At 51.2% G+C, this 18,989-nt stretch overlaps 1 protein-coding gene across 3 annotated transcripts; it reads right to left on the minus strand.

The window, feature by feature from the left end:
- Positions 1 to 760: 760 nt before the first annotated feature.
- Positions 761 to 18,577, minus strand: SESN2 (sestrin 2). Of its 3 annotated transcripts, XM_027518867.1 has the most exons (10): positions 18,136 to 18,577; positions 10,324 to 10,389; positions 8,358 to 8,555; positions 7,720 to 7,902; positions 7,395 to 7,607; positions 6,420 to 6,570; positions 5,600 to 5,718; positions 4,769 to 4,959; positions 3,211 to 3,355; positions 761 to 2,617 (listed from the first exon to the last, which is right to left on the minus strand). In XM_027518867.1, the coding sequence occupies exons 1-10, from the start codon at positions 18,196 to 18,198 to the stop codon at positions 2,531 to 2,533; spliced, it is 1,416 nt and encodes a 471-aa protein (XP_027374668.1). In that variant the 5' UTR covers positions 18,199 to 18,577; the 3' UTR covers positions 761 to 2,530. The 3 variants fall into 3 exon arrangements, with proteins under 3 accessions (XP_027374668.1, XP_027374678.1, XP_027374658.1); XM_027518877.1 differs by lacking the exon at positions 7,395 to 7,607 and having other exon boundaries at positions 18,136 to 18,558; XM_027518857.1 differs by lacking the exon at positions 761 to 2,617 and having other exon boundaries at positions 2,906 to 3,355; positions 18,136 to 18,561.
- Between the last annotated feature and the right edge of the window lie 412 nt (positions 18,578 to 18,989).

Genomic DNA, 18,989 nt, shown 5'->3' on the forward strand with positions numbered 1-18,989 from the left:
GTGACGGCAGCATTAAGAGGAAGTGGGAAACCAGCAGGAGCGGTCTTAACTCTTAGTCATAATGTGGTTTTTCTGATAAGTTTGCTGGAGTTCCTGATGCCCAGAGAAGCTAAGACGATTGACCGAGGTCACACAGCTACCACTAAATGGCACGGGCACAACTTGGAGTCACACTAACTCCTCATGCCTGTCTCCTCGGTTCTGGGGAGGGAGCGAGGGGTGAGAAGCCAGAAAGAATGAAGTGAGGGGGCAGGAGAAACAGAGGGTCCCCCAAGAAATTCTCACATATCCTCCTTCTGCCTCAGGAGGCACTCGGTAGCGGGAAAACAGCAAGGTGAAACGCCATGGCCTCACAATCACGTTGACCCCAGTTGGGATCCTGGCTCAGTCACTGACCTGACTTGGCCTCAGTGATGCCACTTGATCCATGAGTCTCGATTCTCTTGAAAGATTTTGCTGCAGATTCAGACAAATGACCTCCAAGTACCCAGCCCAGGGCCCGGCTGAGTGAGAAAAATAACACAGCCATTATTATTCCACAGCACCAGGCCAGCCACAGAGGGGTGGCAGGGCTGGACACCCAAGGGACAAAAGTAGACTTTGAGTGCCAACCACTCCCAACCCTGCGGTCACTGGGCACGAGTGCTCAGCAGGGTATGGGCTGCTAGGTCAGCTCCCTGATGCAATCGCAGCTCCCTGCTTATGCTAAGAGGTGAACCATGACCCCCAGGAAATGGAAAAACAGCCCATTAACAAGAAGTACAAAACAAAACCTTGGTGAACTTTTATTTCTCATCATACAGAAATGGTAGCAAAGGCAAAGATTTCTGCACTTGACCCTGACGGTCATCACGTCCCCTCTAGAATCCAAACCCCAATGCTGGGGCCTCTTCCCTCCTGCCCTGCTTCACTGCAGGGAGGGCTTTGAGGCCGGAAAGGGGTGCCAGTCGCTCGCCCATGCCTGCACGGGTATGAAATGTGGCACAATGAACCAGGCTCCTCTCCTGCCCTGCCCCAGAGAGGAGGGTCAGAAGTAGCAGCATCTTGGCCCTTGCCTTTCTTCAGTCCCCTCCCAGGCGATCAGAGGGGAGGCACCTACAGCTGGAAGAAGGGCAAGGGGAGTCAGAATTCACAGTTTGTTTGCTACACAGAGTACCTGGGATCAGTCCTTGGCTGCTTCTGCCTCCAAGGGATCCACCTAAAAGCAACCGAGAAGGGACAGAAACTGGGATGGGGGTGCGAAGGTCCTTGGCAGGTAGCCCGGAGAGACTGACTGCAGGCGGGGTGTGTGTGTGTGTGTGTGTGTGTGTGTGTGTGTGTGTGTGTGTGTGTGTGTGTAAAATCCCCAGAGGCCCTCGGGATCCTGCAACGCGTGCAGCTGGCTGCTGGCAGGCTGGGCTCAGAACCTGAATGAAGGCCCAGATACCACAAAATGTGGTCCTACCCCTCAGTCTGTAACTGTGGAAATGGGGCTAACCTGGCCATGACAGGGCCTACACAAGAAACTTGGGGTCTCCTGCCTGTCTCCCTGAGCCCCTGGAACCACCTGGAAAGGCTCACTTTTTTGGCAAATGTCTGTGGCAGAGCCAGGGGAGATGAGACAGCATGGGGTGCCAGCCTCCGCCGGGTAGGTCAGCTCTGGGGAGACACTCCTGCTCTCCTCTCAGACACTGCCTGAGGCTCTGGGGGTGGGCAGCGAAGAACCTCACCCACAAAAAACCGAAACACAGAGAATTTATCATATAATACTCCCTCCTCATCTGAAAGCAAAATGACCAACAGAGACTTCGAACTCTAGAGATAATCTACTTGCTTGACGTGCTTGGTCTCTCTCCTGGGGCCTCACTCCACCAGCTGGTGCAGAAAAGGGTAAGAGGGCAAAGGGGGTCAAGGGAATTGAACCAGGACTCGTGTGACCAGGGAGCAAGGGGCCTGTGGGCTGCTGGACAGAACGGGCTTCTGGGGAGCCGGATGCACAGACCGGCTGTGACCCTGATTTTCACATTGATGGGTGAATGGCAGGTGGGAGGTAATGAAATCTTGTGGAGGAGGGAGCTGGAGGAGAGGTGAAGCCGCTTGGAGTGTCAGTCCCTGGAGGTGTTTGCCCCTCTCCCTGGGGGCCAGCCAGGGACTTCCCAGGCCAGGAAGGCCAAAGTACTCATGCTGCCTGGGCCCCCGCCTGCTGGCACATAAGTCCACGCTCAGTCCATTTTCCTTCCTGTGCTCTTGGCCTCTGAGGGTAAGGGTGGTTAGAAGGGGCTGGCACCTGGGAATCCGCTACGGTCCTCTTCCAGCCCCCCACGCCCCAGAGGCAGAGCTGAGATACCAGAGTCAGTGCGCTGGTCCTGTCCGTTCCAGTGAGAAGGAGGGTGTGGCTTGGGAGGCTGCACGTCACACCCCAGGCCCACCCCCAGAGTAGGGTAGGTGGGTATGGGACAGGAAGAGATTAGGGTCTGTCTCCAAACAGAGTCCTTGCAGCGAGAAGGATGCCCCCACGGTCAGCTGTTCAGGTGCAGGTCTTGCACGTGAGTCAGGTCATGTAACGGGTGATGGCGCGAAGGGCATAGAGCAGGGCGGCTTGCATGCGGGCCTCCAGCAGCAGCAAGTTCACGTGGACCTGGGGGCACACACGAGGGCTTGTTGGCAACTGAAGTCACTCCTTACCATCCCCTTCCCTCCCAGAGTGCCATCATCCCTGACCACCCATTTCATCCTTCCCTTTCCTAAGGCTCTGAGTAACTTGGTGCAAGGACTGTGGGAGAATTTCAAGCACATTTATCCTGATCATGACTAACCTCTTTATCCCCCAAAGCGAAAAACAACAGCTACCTCTGAGCATTTATTTGGGATCAGAGGTTTACCTTCATTTTCTCACTTCATCCTCCCAATGACCTTGAAATGCAGGCAGTTTTTTTATTTTTATTGTCAAGATAACAAGCTCAGAGAGGCAAAATGACCTGCCCAAGATCACAGAGCTCCCAAGTGATAGTGTTATGATTTGAACCCAGGTCCTTCCGGCTGCCACTGAGGATACCCACTTTACAGGTGAGTAAATGGGCTTCCCAGGGGGCGCTCGTGGTAAAGAATCTGCCTGCCGATGCAGGAGACATGAAGAGACGCAGGATGGATCCCCAGGTCAGGACCTCGCTGGGTCCTGAGCCCTCGCCTCCTCCACAGGCTTCCATCCTGTTCCTCCCCCATGAGCCGCACCTTCTCTGAGTGGCGGAAGTGCCTCCAGAAGTGGTTGTACATTCTTCGGGTGGTCTTCTCCGGATAGCAGGCCACTGTCTTGATATAGACCTTGAGGTTCCGCTCCAGGAGCTGGTTCACCTCCCCGTAGTCATAGTCATCATATCTGGATGGAAAGACCCAGAAAGAATCACTCACATGTCTGCTCCCACAGAGCTCCTCTCCCCCAGCCCCACCCTGCAGAAGGGGGACAGAGAGTGGCAAGAAAAGGCAGAAGGTAGGAAGCAGCTAGAAGCTTGGTTCCTCTTAGAAAAGCAGCTAATGTCATATATCACAGGCCACTGGACTCGCAAGGGAATGCACAGAGGCTGAGCACACTGCACTGACCATGTGAACATATATTCACAGAATCCCTGAAACTTCAGTACAGGACTGGATACAAAACTATGGTATACAATGTACTGTGTTCACCAGTCTCATTTTACAGATGAAATGGAGGTTCAGAGACGTGCAGTGCCAGGGCACACAGCTGGGAATGGAATTCAAACCCAGCTCTGCCTGCCTCCACGCTCACAGTCACCACTTTACAGCTAGGGCCATACGTGGAAGATGGGGCAGGAGACCAGTGTGAATATCTACCCTAGAGAAGGAAGAGGGAAAGGGAAAAAGGAGTTGGTAGTCATTTTACTGATGGGCAAACTGAGGCCTGTGGAAGGCAGTCAGCTTGTTCAAAGTCAAAGAGCACCTTGGTGACAAGTCTAGAAGCTATTCTGTCCCTCCCCGTCCAGGGAGCCAGTGAGTCACCGCAGATCAGTGTGGACGAGGAAGGCCGGTGTTAGACTAGAGGGCAGATGTGGTAAACAAAGGTTTAGGAGCGAGGGCCATGTTGCAGAGTGCAGCAGCCTGGACCTGGAAGCTGGGCAGCAAGGGAGACCACAGCGTGCCACATATACACCCTAAGATGCCCATCATCCTTGGCTTCTCCTGGATTGGACACTTGTCAGTGAGGTTGGCCAGTGGGATACCGGCCAATAAAGCACAGCTCAGCCCACGCAGTGAAATCTTGGGTTAGCCAAAAAATGCATTCAGGTTTTTCCATAAGTTGTTAACGGAAAAACCCAAATGAGCTCTTTGACCAAGCCAATACCTGACAACAGTAAGAGCAGGTGGGATCATGAATGATTTTTATTTTCTTCTTTTCATTATCTCTTTTTTTCTAAATTTACTAAAAATCGAATTTCACCATTGGGCATTTCTGTTGTTATTCTTTAATGAGAGAAGAACTGCTACTTGGAATGGAACTACAGACATAACTCTCTTTGTATGTATATATGTGTGTATGTACGTAAGTATACGTGTGTGTGTAATCTCCCTAGTTATTCCTGGGGGTGGAATTAAAGACTTTCAAGAACTGAGGATGGCTATTATCTTTTATAATCAGCCAAGGAATACATTTGATTTGAAGAACAGTATAGGCAGGAAAAAAGGGAAAGAAAGACAAAAAGAAAAAGGAAACAATTGTGAGCTCAGATGGAGGGCTTGCGGTACACCATGCCTGGATGAGGGGACTTTCACTCACCTGATGCCAAAGACGCAGTGGATGTAATTCCAGATGGCCCTGCGGAGCACGGAGGTATCTACTCCACTGTGCATGGCGATGGTGTTATAGGTGAGGCTATAGGCTGCCTGGAACTTCTCATCCAGCAACTGTCCACCCTCAGGGTAGAGCCGCTGGATCAGTGAATAGCCATGGTCTTCCCAGGTATAATCCTGAGAAACATGGAAAGGGGTTGGTCAATGAGTAGAATCCTTGGGGCCCGAGGCTGGCCAGAGAGACGCCATCTTCTGCAGCACAGCTGGGATCTCCATAATGCCTCTCTCCACCCCAACAAATCTAACCCGCTGCTTGGTCTGGACCTGAGAAGCTGAGGAGGATGCAGCTTGGTGATGACTTCCTTCCTGTGGTCAGGATCCCCTGAGCTTAGGACCCAGATGGGTCTTTTCACCTTCAGGGTCTCCCACTTCTTCATGGAATCTTGAAGGAGAGAAGGTGCCCAAATCACTGATCACACAAACTACCCAATCCTGCTTGTTTGTAAAGCAATGCTGGGACTTCCCTGGCGTTTCAGTGGCTTAGAATCCACCTTCCAAAGCAGGGGACATGGGTTCGATCCCTGGTCTGGGAAGATCCCACATGCTGTGGGTCAACCAAGTCCCTGAACCACAATTACTGAGCCTGTGCTCTAGAGCCTGTGCTGGGCAATGAGAAGCCCTCACACCCCAACAGAGTAGCCCTGCTCACCACAACTAGAGAAAGCATGTACACAGCATTGAAGACCCAGAGTAGTCCAAAAAAAATTAATTAATTAATTTTAAAAAAGCAATGCTAAGACCAGTAGGGAGAACCTACCTGGGCACGGAAGGTGGGGGGTGCCTGAGTCCCCCGCCGGGTAAAGTCCTCATATCCAAAAGTGGGGTCTTCCACGAAGCACAGCATATCTGGGTTTGCAAAGGGTTCCAGGATGTCCACTGAGGATGTCAGAAAGAGGTCACAGTGAAGCCAAGGCACGGATCACAGAGGCCTCCACCCCCCGTTAATCATCAATGGGGAGGGGGTGCTGGGGAATGTGGAATAGGGGGCCCAAGAATGCCCCTCGCCACAGTGAGTGGAACCAGGACTTTGGCAGGAGCCAGGCCTGGGGGAGGCGGTAAATCAGACCCGTGGTCCAGGGGCTAAGGTCCCCAGTAATAAGAACAGCAATCCTAACAACAGTGGCTACTTATGCAGCCGCTTACCCTGGGCCAGGCTCTGTGCTCAGCACTTTGCTTCTGTTGCCTCATTTCCCCTACACATGAATCCCTCACGGAGGAGGAGACTGGGACCTGAGACAGCAAGTGACTTATCAGTGGTCACACTGCCAGAGAAGCTAACAGGGACTTCTCTGGCGGCCCAGAGGTTGAGAATCTGCCTTTCATTGCAGGGAGCATGGGTTCCATGCCTGGTCAGGGAACTAAGATCCTGCATACTACATGGCCTGGCCAAAAAGAAAGAAGAAAGGCTAGCAGGCCAGGATTCAAACCCAGGCCTGACCCCAGAGCCCATGCTCAGAACTTCTTGGAAGGGGTAGCTGGGTGTGGCTACCGAGGTGCAGTAACACGAAGGCGCCAGCTTCCCAGCGAGAGGGTGCAAGGAGGGGCGGTCCCTGAGCTTGGACGCCTGTGACCTGTACCTGAGGGGGTCACCAGCAGGCTCTCTGACTTCTCCAGCTCAAAGCGGCTCTCCATCTCCTCCTGCGAGGCGCCCTCATCCTGCAGCAGGCTCTCCTGCAGCTGCCTCATGCGTTCCATCAGAGCTTCCACGTCGCGGGCGGCCTCAAAGCCCTGTAGGAATGACCCGGCGGTGAGCATTCGCCCCTTCTCCCTTGACCCCAGAAACCCCACACGTCCTTCTCACATGCAGGGCCTTTCTGAGCAATCATGAAGGCCCAGTGCCTTCTCTGTGCTGGACAGCTCATGTGGCCTGTGTTTCCGGAAGTAATGTTTAAGCAGCTATAGAACAGAAAGGTCTTCTCCGAGGGTCAGCTACCCTCACAGGAAAGGGCTTTTTAAAGTATCTGTATTTTTAAAATACACACAGACAAGGCCACTTTACAGAATGAGAGGCAACCTTTGTATTGTTACAGTGTTAAAAGCCAGCTACTTTGAGCCCAGGGGTTCCATGCTGAAGCCAGTCACATGGTTATTTCATCTCAGGCTCACAACCCTTTATGAAGGAGTCTTTATCCTCATCTTCCTCATGAGGAAACAGTTTCAGAGCCAAATGACTTGGGGCTTCCCAGGTGGTCCAGTGGTTAAGGATCTGCCTGCCAATGCAGGGTGCACGGGTTCGATCCCCGATCTGGGAAGATTCCACATGCTGCAGGGCAACAAAGCCTGTGCACTACAACCACTGAGTTAGCACTCTAGTGCCTGCGAACTGTGACAGAGAGTAGCCCCCATGGCTGCAGCTAAAGAAAGCCCGGGTATAGCAAGGAAGACCCAGTGCAGCCAAAAATAGATAAATACACCTTAAAAAAAAAAAGACTTTTCTAAGGTTTCTCAGGGTGTGATAAGGAAGCAGCTGCAGACAGGGAGGCACTGTCTTCTACCCAAGGACCAGAGGCCCCCAGCTTCCTCTCCCAGAAAGACTCAGGCCCCTGACTTACCCCGGAGTGGTTCAGCGAGTCCCTGCTGGGGGGTGTGCTCTGCTCACTGGGGGGTGAAGGGGCCTGTGGGGCGGGGCTGCCCTCAGGGTCCCCCTCAGGGAGGATGCCACAGCCGAACACGAAGGACGCCAGTGAGTGGCAGTGTGTGAGCAGGACCAGGGCCTGGATGAGCTCAGCCAGGGACCAGCTGTGCTCGCCCGTCTTGAGCAAGGCCTGGAGAGGAAAGGCAAGGCCAGGCTCGCTCAGTTGCTTTGCCCTGGGCTGCCTGCCAAGCCCCATCCCAGCCCCACACTCCCGCGGGGACCCGCCTCCCTGCCCACTGCACCTGGATGTGCTCCTTGGTGATGAGCCATGGCCGATGGGCCAGCAGCTTGTTGATCTCGCTGAGCTTGCGCAGTTTCTCAGGGGCGCGGTGGAGGCCAAGCAGCCACTCAGGGTCACCGCCAGTCTGCAGGAACTCGGCCATGTGGGAGCCCACCAGGTAGGAACACTGGTGGCGGGCAGCAGCCTGGAGGTGGTGGACAGAGACCAGGTCACCCTATTCTTCCTGTGCTCTGCTCGGGGTGGGCACCCCATGGAGGGAAACGTCATAAGCCTCACTGTTGCCTGAGAGGCAGGAAACTTCGGTTCTAACCCCAGCTTTGCCACTGGCTGGGTGGTCCTGAGTGAGACAGTGTCTTTTTGAATGGATAAACGTCTATCTAAATCACTTTGCTGTACACGTGAAACTAAAACATCATCGTAAAGCAATGATCCTCTGACATAAAATAAAATTAAATTTAATAAAAATTAAATTTCCTACTTAAAAAAATCTAAAATTCAATGGAGGGTCAGATAAAGCTAGGGCTCTGCTCTAAGCCTCCTCTTCTCCTGTTTGTGGAATCAAGCCCCAAGCAAAGAGATCTGAGGGCTGAACCCCAAAATGAACCCACCCCTACGGAAGTCAGGCTCAGACCAGCTCACCATGATGGCGATGTAGTGGCGCCAGGAGTTGGCCAGGGGCCCATCCGTGTGCAGCAGCAGGCAGTGCAGGCGCCAGAAGCTGGTGAAGTAGTCCGGGTGCAGGCCCATCACCACGGCCAGGTTGTCCACCCGGCCCGAGGACATCAGCGCCTCCAGCCCCAGGTGCTGCTCGAGGCTCTCGGCTCCCTCCTGCAGGACCTGCCAAGCAAAGGTGAGGAAAGGGTGACTCCCTCGTGCCCTACCCACCAGAGAAACCAACATATTCATTGCCTTCATTGTGATTTTAATAGCAAGAAACTGAGGACAACCACCATGTCCAACAAAAAGGAGATCAGTGGAGGAAAAGATATTTCATTAAGTGATTAATCAAATACTTATTGGACACTTTATACAATTGTAATCGATAATTATACAATGCTTGCTATGTGCCAAGTACTATTCAAACACATTATATATATTGATTCATTTAATTCTCAAAACTATGAAATTAGAGACTTATTTTCTCAAGTTAGATAGACTCAGGCACAGAGATTAGAATACAGCTTCTCCTACTTTCATAGAGCTTCTTTTTTTTTTTTTTGGCCATGCCACGTGGCTTGTGGGATCTAAGTTCCTTAACCAGGGATTGAACCTGGGCCCTTGGTAGTAATGGTTCAAAGCAATGCAGTCATTGGAAGCAGATGCAAAACAGTTTACATTTCTTGAGTGCTTTCTCCTCGCCGGGTCTGAGTTTAGAGCTTTCCCTGTCTATATTATCGCATCAGTTCTCCCCAATTTCCTGTGAGGTGAATAGTATTATTTTCCCCCACTGACACATGAGAGAATCAAGGCCCAGAGAGGTTTCATTCTTGGCTCAAGGTTACAGATCTGATAAATGAAGAACCAGGATTCAATTCCCAATTAAGTTCAAAGACTATTTCTTTCCTCTGTTACAGAAGAAGAGTAGTTACTTATCAATGAAAAAAAGAAGAATATTTGAGTGTAACATTCTGGGCTACAGCAGGTGGTTGGGCGCTTTCATCCATTTACAAGGGGTGAAAGAAACTGGAGAGTTTAGACATTTGTTAACAGCTCATTAACTATTTGGCCTACACATTTAGAAGGCAAAGAGGACAAGGAAGTTTGTCTTTGTTCAGTGAAGGCCAAAGGAAAAGAAGGAAACGATTATTTTTTAATTTGTCTGTGTGTGTGTTTTGAAGTTCTCCCCACCACAAACCCCCCACTGGAATGGCAGTTTTGTGATGGCAAGGAGTTTTGTTTGTCTTGTTCTCATCTGTATCCCCAGCACCTAGAACAGTGCCTGACAGATTAATCATTCAACAGACACCTGTTAAATAAATGAATGCATGATCTGACTCAGTAGATGAAAGATGTCTCTGATGTATTATGTGAAATAACAAAACATAACAACCAAATGAAAAAAAAAAAAAAACCAACTCCCCAAATGAACAACACTAACAAAATCATGTTACAAACTATGACCTTGGCTCCGAATGAAAAGAAGTCTGGGAAACAGTGGCAAATGGTTAACAGTGATTATCTCAGTGGGGTTGGGATTACAAGAAACTGAAGTTTTCTGAAACACTGGAAATTTTAAAATAATGAACATTCATTACACTTGAAGTTGGAAAAAAACCACTTTAATCCATGTACATTCAAGGGTGAGAAGATAACTACAGATAGTTCTGCCTTAAGGAAAAACAAGTCTTGTTCTGGGAACCACAAGTTTGTTCATTACCTAGCTGTGTTATTAGCATTTTATCTCTCGGAGCTTGTTTCTTCCCAGTAAAATGGGGCTGAGATGCCTGCTTGGAGCAGAGCTGTTTTGTGGATTACATGAGTCAGCAACCTGAAGAGGTAGTTTCAAAGCTGCAATTTCAAGAGACCAGAAAACCCTACCCACCTACTCAGCGCCCCATGTCCTTTCCTCCAGGGACCAAACCATCCTAACCCCTTCCAAGCTTACCTCCTCTACTGGAATGAAGGCGCTGGGCCCTCGGGGGCCTCGTCGGACCCGGCTCTCCCTCTGCTCCTTGAGGGAAACACATCATGGTCAGTCAGAGGTAAAAGGGAGGACTAAGAAGATAGTTCTCTCTCCTTACCAGAGGCGCCACACTGAACTGTAATTTTATTTTTAAGTATTTATTTATTTGGTTGCACCAGGTCTCAGTTGAGGCACATAAGATTTTTGATCTTCGCTGTGACACGTGGGATCAGTTCCCTGATCAAGGATCGAACCTGGGCTCCCTACACTGGGAGTGTGGAGTCTTAGCCATTGGACCACCAAGGAAATCCCCTCACCTTTCTGATGTGACTCACCTTTCTGGTGCACTGGGAGTCAGGTGGAGATATAGACCAGCTTGGTGGGTAGAGAAACGGTAAACAAGCAAGAGAGCTCACCCCACAGGCTGAGTTCTTCAGGAACTGGGAAGGGGCCCAGGAGTCCCCCTGTGGGGTTGCAGGGGCTGGGGTAAAGGAAATTATACAGCCACTTTCCCAGGAGGCCGCCTTTTGGTACCCCTGGAGAACTTGTATGAGAACCTCCCTTGTTTATATCCTGAAACCAGGTTACCAAGCCTCCTAGATTCCTATGATGTAGCTTCATTGTCATTTCTTCATCCATCACCACCTAGTGGACACCACTGTCCCCTGTCTGGACCACCACCCACTGCCTCACCCATGGTCTACCTGCCTCCACAGCCCTGGCCCCTTCTCCATCCTCTCCCAAGAAAACAGAATGAATGAATAAATAAAGCATCCACCCACAACCCCACCTCGGGGACCAGGAGATCTAGTGAGTACATGGCCCTGGTACATGCCTGGTTCATGCCCTAAGGAGGGCAAACTTTGAGTAGCCAGAGTAAACTTTCTCAAGTACAAACCTCATCAACTGGCTTAAAATCCTGCCTCCACCTCCTACTGCCTTCCAGATAGTTAGCGGCTCAGATCCCTCTCAGTGGTCACATGTTTGTAGAATTAACTCCATTTTCCAGGGTCTGAGCACCTTCTTCTGACCTCATCTGTGACCCCACAATTCCCAGTGCTTTTGCTTCTGAAAGCATCGCCTTCTAATTGTCTGATTTAGGTCTCCATATTTCCAGATTACATTTTGTGAAGAGCAGGGCCAGGTAATTCACACTAGTCTGTGAATGAAGAAAACAGAGCTACGTGGAGGGCAACACTGATGGCAGCAGCTGTATCTTGACGTGGGTGTAGGAGCCTCTATGGAAACCACCAATTTTATTTACTCATTTGTTTTGGTACCTGGGCAGCAGGGGTTGGGAGCGGGGGTTGTCAGCACTGGCTTTAGAAACAGTTTATCCAAGCCAGAGTCATATCCTCACTAAACAGAGATGATGTCCCCCTAACTCACCCCTCCTCATACAAATCTAGACTTAGTGTTAATCCCCAGGTGTCCAGAGACTAAGGATTATAAGTGAACCTTCCTTTTCACATAGCTAAAAGCCACCCCCTCACACACACATTGGAAGGACTGGAGCTGAAGCCGAAGCTTTAATACTTTGGACACCTGATGTGAAGAACTGACTCATTTGAAAAGACCCTGATGCTGGGAAAGATTGAAGGTGGGAGGAGAAAGGGACAACAGAGGACGAGATGGTTGGATGACATCACCGACTCAATGGACATGAGTTTGAGCAAGCTGCGGGAGTTGGTGGTGGACAGGGAAGCTTGGTGTGCTTCAGTGCATGGGGTTGCAAAGAGGTGGGGAGGTCTGAGGGGCTGAACTGAAAAGCCCCCTGAGGGAGGCAGAGCTCTGGGGCTCTGAAAGACCACAAAGGAAAGAACAAGGGTACAAAAGTCCCTGGTGTGAGTACCAATTCTGTTGCCACTAACTTGCTGTGTGACTCCGAGAAAGTCACTTAGACTCTCTGAGCTTTAATCTTGGACAAAGAAGGCAGTTGGGCTGACTGCTCAGGTCCTTTGCACCCATACTTCTGGGATCTACCAGACCAGGCTGGTCCAAGTCTAGCTTAGAAACCAGCACAATCCCCAAGCACTCCTGTTTCAGCTTTCCTCCTCCCTCACCAAAGAGAAAAAGCCTAACAGCTCTGTCTGGGAGATAAGGATTGCTGACTCCACAAACTGGGCCTCCCCCTCAGGCGACCTAAGGACAGACAGAAAACCACAGCCAGGTGTGGTGGGGAAGGGCAGGAAGGAACTGGGGGGGTCGGTGCGGGGGACAGGGAGGGCCCACCAGGGTACTAGGTAGGGAGGGACAGAGAACAGTTTCGGGAAGCCCCTCCCTCTCTAAAGTCTGCCCCAGGAGCTCTCAAAGGAAGAAACCGAGGCCTGTGGATCTTTACGTGACAGGTCCGGATCTACCAACGTTATTGGCTCAGTGAAGATGATGATAACGATTTGGACAATAAAGCAGAGTACCCTTAAAAGATAGGGGCTCTTGACACAAAGTGCCTGGGCTCAAAAGACAAGTCCACCCCCTATTATCTGCTAGCAATGTGAGCCTCAGTTTCCTCTCCAAATTATGGGGTAATAATAGTACCTACTTTCACTGGGTAGTCATGGGGATTTAATGAGGTTAATGCCTGTAGAGGCCTTACCTCAGTACCTCTATCACAGCAAGCACTTAGCAAGTCAGTGATCATTAACCTCATTGTTATTTCAAACAAGGGCTTCTCAACCCAAGCTGTACAGGTAGAATCCCTTTGAGAAGCTTTTTAAAAAATACCAATGCCAAGGCCCAGCAATTCTAATTTAATTGGGCGGGGCCTGGCATAATTTGCCAGGGAGGGCCATTGTTTCACTCCATTCATTGATTGCTTTCTCAAGTATAAGGCACTGTGCTAAATGCTTTCCAGATAAAACCAGAATTAATCTGTTCATTTGAAAGAAAATTTTTAAAAATATTTATTTATTTATTTGGGTGCACTGGGTCTTAGCTGCAGCATGAGGAATCTTTAGTTGTGGCATGTGGGATCTAGTTCCCTAACCAGGGGATCAAACCAGGCCCCCCTGCATCAGGAGCATGGAGTCTTAGCCACTGGACCACCAGGGAAGTCCCTTGACAAATATTTCTTATGACTACATTGTAGGCAGCAAGAGTACCGGAGTGAAAAGACAAAATCTTAGTCTTCCCAGAATTTACAAAGGAGAAAGACAATTAAACAAATGATGAATAGGATTTCAAATCACAGATTCTATAGAGTAAAAGAGCAGTAAGAGAGCGTATAATGGGGTGGAGAAGTATGTGCAGTATTCCAGTCCCAGACAGGGGAAGCCACTGAGGAGACAACCTTTAAGCTGGTATCTAAATATCAAATATGTAAATGAGTTGATGGGCCTGTAAAGGGCCTATAGAGATATAGGGACCCAGCATTCCAGGCAAAGGTAGCGGAAAGTTCAAAGCCCTGAAGGCAGGACTGAGTAGATTCTAATCCAGAGTTCCAATACTCTGCATGCTTCCCCAACCCAGACACCCCAAACCTGAGAGGAAGTGGACAGAGCAGAGGCCCACCGCCAAGAAATGACACCTCCAAACCAGCCCTCCCCTATTTCCTGGGGTAGGAAGTCAATAATAATGGTAGGTAACAACACTGATTGCCATGGGCTAAGCCTTTATTTCATGTGAACTTGAGGAGTTCCCATTTTACAGATGGGGAATAAGGTTCAGAGAGGTCAGGTCACTCAGCCAGGAAAGAGGTAGCAGGGTTAGGATACAAATCAGATTTCCTCAACTGCAGAAATGATTCCCATTCTGTAAACTTCTCAAGGTCTCAGTGGCCCAGGGCTCTGGGGTTCACCAGGAGTGAGCCGCTCCTTCTCCCTGTCCACATGTCCAGGGGATCCACTGCCCCAGTAACAGCCCTAGTTATCCTGTGCTGTTTCATACCTTGAGAGCACACCCTGGTTCAAGTTCCCTGTTGTGAACCCAGTACTTAGCACAGCAAGTCCAATAGAACTTTCTGTAATGATGAATAAATATTGTTTATCTGCACTGTCCAATAAAGATGGTAGCCCCAAGCCACTTCCTTGGTGGCTTCTGTGGTAGCTCAGACGGTAAAGAATCTGCCTATAACGCAGGAGACCCGAGTTCAATCCCTGGGTTGGGAAAATCCCCTGGAAAAGGGAGCAACTACCCACTCCAGTATGTTTGCCTTAATGCTGTGGACAGAGGAGCCTGGTGGGTTACAGTCCATCAGGTCGCAAAGAGTTGGACACAACTGAGGGACTAACACTTTCACATACAGTGGCCGAGCGTTTGAAATGCGACGAGTACAGCTAAAAAACTTTTAAATTCAATAAAATCTAATTTATCTAAATTTAAATAGCCACATGTGGCTCAGGATCCATGTTCACACACCTGATAAAGGCAAGATCCCTTCCCTGACTATATGGATGAAGAAAGGGAGACCAGAGTGGGGCAGGTGACCCACCTAAGGCAACACAGCTAGGGCAGGGCAGAGGAAAAACCAATGAGTTTCAACTGAGAGGACCACCCAGGGCAGCAAGAACACTGAGGTCAGTTAGCTGGGTGGCCACTCAACTGAGAAGGCATCAGGATGGTTGTAAGGAAAGGATCAATCACTTCAGCGCTCCGTGCCTGGCTCCTGATTTACGCGTCGACTCACAATTCCTTTTCATATTAACTCTAACACTAGCACACTGGTTGCACTGAATCTTCATCAGTTTGGGAGTGGGAGTAGGGGTCTCTTCTACACACAAGGAAAGATTAAGGTTCCAAAGGTTAAGCCACAGCTGACAAGTGGCCAAGTCAAGATCTGAATTCAGCTCAGTCTGGCTTGCAAGGGTTCTGTCTGCCACCCGGATCAGCCTCAGTCTTTATTCCTGGTAGGCCTGCCATCTCCAGGACTGAGTTACAGACTCCTTCGAGGTTACTCTGCCAGCTGGGCATGGGTAGAGACTCCCCTCCCCATGGGCTGCTGAATTCAAGATACTTGCCTGGGTTTACACTTGAGAGGGAGTCAGAGTCCTCCTTTGGGAGAGGCATATGTGAGTGGTGCCATAAACTCATCTCCCCACCATGATCTGGCTGATTTCTCACAACCATCTGGAGGGAAACAGGTCTTCTTATCCCTTCTTCAATCCGAAAAGAAATCAGTCCTGAATATTCATTGGAAGGACTGATGCTGAAGCTGAAGCTCCAATTCTTTGGCCACCTGATGCAAAGAGCCAACTCATTGGAGAAGACCCTGATGCTGGGAAAGACTGAAGGCACAAGGAGAAGGGGATGACAGAGAATGAGATGATTGGATGGCATCACCGACTCCATGGACATGAGTTTGAGCAAGCTCTGGGAGTTGGCAATGGACTGGGAAGCCTGGCATGCTACAGTCCATGGGGTCGCAAAGAGTCAGACACGACTGAGCGACTGAACTGAACTGATCTCTTCTTCAGAGACAGCTCACTGAGGCTCTTTTGGAGACCTATTCCAGACAGGCAAGCTCAGATCTGACTTCAAAGCCTGTGCACAGTTCACAAGGGTCAGCTAAGCCAACAAGGGCAAATAGTTACGAGCACTTATTAGGTGCTAAGAACAGTGCTGGTGATGGGGCCTACAGTGTTTCCAGTCTAGCAAGGTACACAGACAAGAAATGCCTGATTACACAACTGCTACACTATAACTGGGATAACAGCTCTTGCAGTGAAGAAGAGGGACAGGAAGCAGGTATGCAAAGGTGGGGAAGGAAAGACTTTCCTTGAAGCAGTGATGTTTCAAGAGCTCAGGAGGGCTCTGAGAACACACTACCAGTACTAGAGTGAAGAGTCTGAAGGCCTTGACTTGGTGAAAGAGTGTATGTCACAGTATGAGAGTTGAGGGGACTGTACATTCCTTGTATGTACTTGTATGTACTTGTCTAGCTTCCCTTAGGGCTTGGGCACAGGGCTCTGTAAGTTCAGCACCCTACCGTCTTCTAAAAGATTCTGCTTAAAACAGACATCTTCCCAAGGTCCACTTTTCCTGAGAGAGAAGAATATGTAGAAAGGGGTCTGACATACCAATTCCCCCAGCCCCATCTGATGTTGACAGCTAGCAAGCTTCCATCTAAATGCCCCACCCTCAGAGTCTGCCCAGTCCACCTGGAGCTCGCTTTTCTCCCCATATCACTTCCCAGATGCTGTCCCAAAGAGAGATGAGCCAACATTCGCCTCAGGCACGAGGGGTGGGCTCAGACACCCCCTTGCAAGAGACACTCTGGGGAAGGGGAAATACATGCTGTGGCCACATTCTAACAATACCTAGCGTGTTTGACGCAGGACTTAGTTGCTATGCTCCAGGCACTGTGCACTGGCCTTTGCACGTCTTCTCAGTTAACTCTCCCAACAATCCCTCTGAGACAGGGCCAAACCCCGACGGAAGGAAGCTGCTGATCAGAGAAGGGATCCCTTGGCCAAGGTCACAGAGCAAGAAAGTAGGAGGGCTGGGGGACATGAACCCGTGGCACGCCTGCTCTAGTGCCCAGGTGCTCTCAATAAAGAAAATTATTTCCTTTTTTTTTTTTCACAAAGAAGGAAACTGACTCAGAAAGTAAGATGACTTGGTCAAAGTCACCAGCTGAGAAGAGGCAGGAGCAGTTTTCCTTCCTCCACTTGGGCTGCTAAACCATAACAGGGGGGTGACAAGCTAACAGAAAACCGAGGACCCCCCAGAAACCAAGCTGCTCAGGAAAGTGCAGCCATTTATTCCCAGGATCACAGTTCAGGACTAGCACAGGTCTGACTCACAAACCCAGTAAGACACTTGCACCAGGCTCCAGGCCTGGAAACCAAAGAAACAAGCAAAACTCCCTGCTGAGCCACCCACACTGGGAAATCCTAAAGATACCACAGCAAAATAATGAGCTGCTTTGCAGGGTGAGCCAAGGAAGCCTCTCCACAGCCCCTCCTGGGCCTCAATTTCCTCATCCCCTAAATGAGAGGTAACTGTATAGCTCATATTTTGCTAGTTTAAGTCCTGAGGACTCAGAGAAAAGGCAGAACCGGAGCCTGCCATCCAGTAGGTACGTAATAAACAAGATGTTCATGGTCCGTGGTGATGGTAATGGGGCAGGGGGATGTCAGATTGGATGCAGCCGTATTCCCAGCCTTACTGTAAAGGCAGTCTCTGCAAAACAAACTTCTGGGACGTCAGATCAGTTAGTAGGGCACAGCCAAATCGGCGCTTGGCTTCGGGAGCCGCGGCCAGGATTTTTCCCCTCTGCGAGCTTTCACCGCGGCATACCCGGCAGTCCGCCAAGGCCCCGGAGCTCCCGCGCCCCCAGTCCAAATCGGGGGTGCAGGTGGGGGGGAGGGACGGGGTCGACCTTCGTGGGCCAGCCCCAAGTACTCCCATCACCAAGCGGGGGCACTGGAGCCGGTACACAGCCTACCTAGAAACGGTTCCTCCAGCCCCAGCCTAGAGGAAGGGATCTGCGGAAGGGGGCGGGGAGGAGGAGTGGTCCGGCCGCTGCGCCGGGATTTGCCTGGACTTGAACACTCCCTAGACGAGGGCCCAAACCCAAGATAACCTCGAGAAGGCTCCCCTCTCTTTGGCCGGGAGTCTGAGGGAGCCGCGGAGGGCTCTACAATCCCTACCCCATCCCCGCCCCCAGCTCCGGGGAGTGGGGAGGAGGCGGAGGCAGAGGGGGCCGAGGCTGCCAGTTGATGCAACCCCACTCCGGGTTACGCGCTCCATTCCCCCTCCTCCAGCCGAGGGGGCGGCTCAGACTCAGCTCGCAACAACCCGAACCTTGGACGCGGCTCTGGGTTCGAGGGAAGAGTGGCGTCGGCCGCTGCTTACCTCTCCGGCCCCGGGCAGGTAGCCCTTCAGCTCCGCGCGGCACTCGGAGTCCGCAACGATCATGGTGTGCGCCAGGACCCAGACGCGGCTCGGCGACCGCCCGTGCACCCGAGGGGCTTTCAGATAGACGCGCGCAGGAAGCCGGGACTGGGGGCCGCTAGGGGAGCTTCTAGAGCCCGCGGGGGTGTCTCTCTGGGTTCCAGAACGCTCCGAAAGCCCAGGATCCGGGAACGGCCGCCGCTGCGCTGGACTATCCGCTTGTCTGGCTTCTGGAGGGGTGAATGACCTCGGGATTGGCCGCGGCGCAGGGATTTTCACGGTCCGGAGCTCCTCGGGAGTCCGCAGTGGCCAGCGCTGCTAGCGAACCCAGCGCTCCTCAGCATCTCCGCCTCGGAACTGCCAGCGCTTGCCGGGCTCTGACACCAGCAGAACCTCTCTGCCCGCTGCGGTCCCTGGGGAAGGGCGGGGACACAAAAGCCCCCGCACCGCAGCCAATCAGATGCCTGTTTCCCGGGGAGGCGGGGGAACACCGCCCTCAGGAGCCTGGGGCTCAGCCAATCGGCACCGGAAAGCGCCCGGGGAATTCTGGGAGCTGTAGTCAGCCTCCGGCGAATGCTGCAAACTTTTGCAAGAGGCTTTAGTCAGAATGTTGGCAATACCAGATGAGAGTGACAGCCCCGCAGAGTCACTAAAGCTGCATGATGAAACGGGACTTCACCGGGCTGGGCCAGAGACACATGGGTGTGAAATCCCTCCCAAGTATGTTCTTCAGCTTTTCGGTTCCTGGAGGGACTGGTTCGGGTTAGGAGAGGTAGTGCTAATTACAGAGCTGACCGCCCGATCTTTGGAGATTG

The sequence above is a fragment of the Bos indicus x Bos taurus genome, chromosome 2 (assembly GCF_003369695.1).
Source record: "Bos indicus x Bos taurus breed Angus x Brahman F1 hybrid chromosome 2, Bos_hybrid_MaternalHap_v2.0, whole genome shotgun sequence".
Lineage (NCBI taxonomy): Eukaryota > Metazoa > Chordata > Mammalia > Artiodactyla > Bovidae > Bos > Bos indicus x Bos taurus.